Raw genomic sequence first — 3,244 nt, forward strand, 5'->3', positions numbered from 1 at the left:
GCGGTTATTATGCTATGCAAATCTGAGGACATCTCTAATATGGAGAAAGCCACTGTTAAACCTTCTTGAGTTCTACCTTAAATATTGTCCCAAATACATTTTTAGTATCTTTAAAACTGGGGTCAACATGCTTTGTTTTCTTCCATTTGTTGTTTAGGAAAGGCCTGCTTGCTTGGGGAAATAAAACCTTTAGATCACTTTCCTTGAAAGGCAATCTCAGAATTGCTGGTGGTTTACTCAAAAGGTAGAGCACACTTTCACTTTCCAGTATAATACATGCATTTCCTTCTACAGTACTTTTCAAAAGTTGACTGAAGTATCCTTCATGCTGTAGTATACTAAACAGTATATATTCCCTGGAAATATGAAGTCCAAATAAAACCTTTCTGCGGATTTTCCAGACCACTGTTCTCAGTATTCTTTATTCTGAGATTTTTGCATTTAATTCTTAGGAAATCCTGATTTTTCACTGTGTCTAGATTTCACTTATGCCTCTGAAATGAATATTTTTTACAGGTCTTGAAAGTAGTACATACATTAGCCAAGGACAGAGGACATTTGAGAAAGAGTCAGACGAACTGTGATGAGTTTCTACAGCAAAGCTTTTGACACAAATCTTTCTGGGTTTTGCCCTCAAAACTAGAAATTACCATATATTTCTGTATATACGACTAAGTTAGACAAAGGATACTTTAATAAAAATTATCAAAGCTATCGTTTAACATCACAGAATTAGGTCATGTCTTTATGTGTGCATGTGTATAAAATTTGAAAATATTTTTCTGGCAATCAACTAGAAATATGCCAATTTTTAAAGTTACTTAAAATTTTTTTCCAAACTAAATATACAGAAGTTCAATGATCTGAGGATCTGTACCAGCACCAGATGATCTGTTATTTTGCAGTTGATTCTTGTTTGGAATAACATGAGGTTTTCCTGCCAATTATTGGCTTATTCTTGATCATACCAGAAGATACGCCAGGAAAATCCAAATGAGCTTTTGTTTTTCTTACAAGTGTTTACTTCTTCACTGCACAACATCATGTTGAACTCTCAACATATTAATTCAACACCAAATAAATATAAAATCCATTAATTTGCTCTCATAAGTTATAACTAATTTGATGACAAAGTTTTAAGTTTTGGGGTGTGAGTTCTAGAGCTAAGTTTTAGTGCTTTCAACTTTTAATGATACAGATTTTGAATACCATTTGCATTCAACATTTACATCAAAAAACAAACTTATATTGTTTGTTGAAGTAATCAAGTTGCTCTTTGTTCCAAAAATACAATTTATTTCTTTCTCATACTGATTCTTACACAGTTAGTTCCAAAAGGCATTCCTGGCTATTCCCAATTATGCACAGAAATACTTCCAGGTTGTGTTTCGTTATTAATGTCACTTCCTTGTTATCTCACTGATTCAGAAGACTCATTATTATAGTATGTAAAAGGAAACTATAGGAAACTTATTCATACTTTTTGTCCCACTAGACCACTCATTTCCATATTTAATAATAAATTCTTTAATTAAAAATACAAAATCACTGCATACTTATTTGTTAAACAAGAATTACAAAGCATTTTAAGAAGCAATAGCATCTACATAAATTGGGGTTGATAAACTTATGAAACTCATGATTCTTCCAAAGTATAGAGTGCTTCACACTGAATGACCAGTGTAGCCACACTGCGCATTTAGACTTGGGACAACTCATAGAGAGTGATGAACTGATGAGTGCTTGCCATGCTATTTTTACAGGTAGCTTGAACTAATGAATTCATTTTACTAATATTTTTTACTGCTTAACACAGCTACTATTTCAGTATGTACCAACTAGTATAAAACTATTTTAATATATTTGCATAATAAAACGTGCATACTAGTCAAGTATAATCCTTGCCGAACATGTTTACAAAGAGGATCAGAGACATAACATATTTTGCAAGAGCATGTAAACCGATATTTGATTATGAGATAAGAATTTGTTACAGAAAACTATAGCAACCTACTCTAATTGTTCAATAATTTCATTTGACGTCTACCAGCTATCACTTAAAGCTGAAAATGCTCCTCACCAGGTGGCATAATGCCCCCTTCACATCCTTATTCCGCAGGGTGTAGATAAAGGGGTTGAGTGTGGGAGTCACCACTCCATAGAAGAGGGCCATGAACTTGGGCTGATCCCTTGAGATGGAGGACGGGGGCTGAAGGTACATGCTGATGGCTGGGCCATAAAATAACAAAACTACAATAAGATGGGAGGAGCTTGTCCCAAAGGCCTTTTTCCTTCCCTCAGAAGATTTGATCTTAAATACAGCATGTCCAATACTAGCATAGGAAGCAAGAATTAAGCATAGTGGAACAGCTAACATAAAAATGCATACCACAGAGAGTGTGAGCTCGTTAGCACCCTTTTCACCACAGGCATTCTTTATCAGAACAGGAATCTCACACAGTAAGTGGTCCAGCTTATTGAGACCACACAGTGGCAACCGTAATGTAGCAGTGGCCTCTGAGACAGCATAGGTTATTCCAATTAGCCACACGGTGGAAACTAATAGGATACAAATGCGCTGATTCATGATGAGGGTGTAGTGAAGAGGTCTGCAGATGGCCACATAGCGATCGAAGGACATAAGAGCCAAGAGCAAACATTCTGTGCCCCCCATTATGTGAAAGAAATAAAGCTGAACTGCACACCCCGTATAGCTGATGGTCTTCTTAGAGCTTCCCAGGTTAACCAGCATCTGAGGCACAATGCTTGTGGTGTAACACATGTCCAAAAAGGAGAGGTTGGCGAGGAAGAAATACATGGGGCTGTGAAGACGAGAGTCCAACCTGGACACCAGAATGATTGTGACGTTTCCCATCATGGCTATGGGGTACGTTATAAGAAGACTAGTGAACAGAGGAAGCTGTAGCCAAGGGCGGTCTGCAAAGCCTAGCAGAGTAAATTCTTCAGGACGGCTTTCATTAATTAGTGGCATTATCTTCAATTTGTTTCACCTGTAGTAGGGATGTGCCAAAGAAGGTAGAGTTATGGGCATTGACAAAACATGGTGATGCATTGATTATCTACTTATAGATGACAGGGTGCAGTAACCTGGGGTCAGAATAACATAAAACATCTGGTATCGGGTGATCTTATTTTCCCACATGACACTACAAATTAAAGGCAATTATCTCAACCCAGTAACCCAACCATTTTGAAACAGAATTTCTTCTTCTGTGTAAGAAGG

At 36.8% G+C, this 3,244-nt stretch overlaps 1 protein-coding gene across 1 annotated transcript; it reads right to left on the bottom strand.

Moving 5' to 3' along the window:
* Positions 1 to 2,053: 2,053 nt before the first annotated feature.
* LOC104653696 (olfactory receptor 2B6-like) lies at positions 2,054 to 2,992 on the bottom strand. Its single transcript, XM_010352752.2, has one exon. The coding sequence runs from the start codon at positions 2,990 to 2,992 to the stop codon at positions 2,054 to 2,056; it is 939 nt and encodes a 312-aa protein (XP_010351054.2).
* Positions 2,993 to 3,244: the final 252 nt, after the last annotated feature.

Source organism: Rhinopithecus roxellana, chromosome 4 (genome assembly GCF_007565055.1).
Source record: "Rhinopithecus roxellana isolate Shanxi Qingling chromosome 4, ASM756505v1, whole genome shotgun sequence".
Taxonomy (NCBI): Eukaryota; Metazoa; Chordata; class Mammalia; order Primates; family Cercopithecidae; genus Rhinopithecus; species Rhinopithecus roxellana.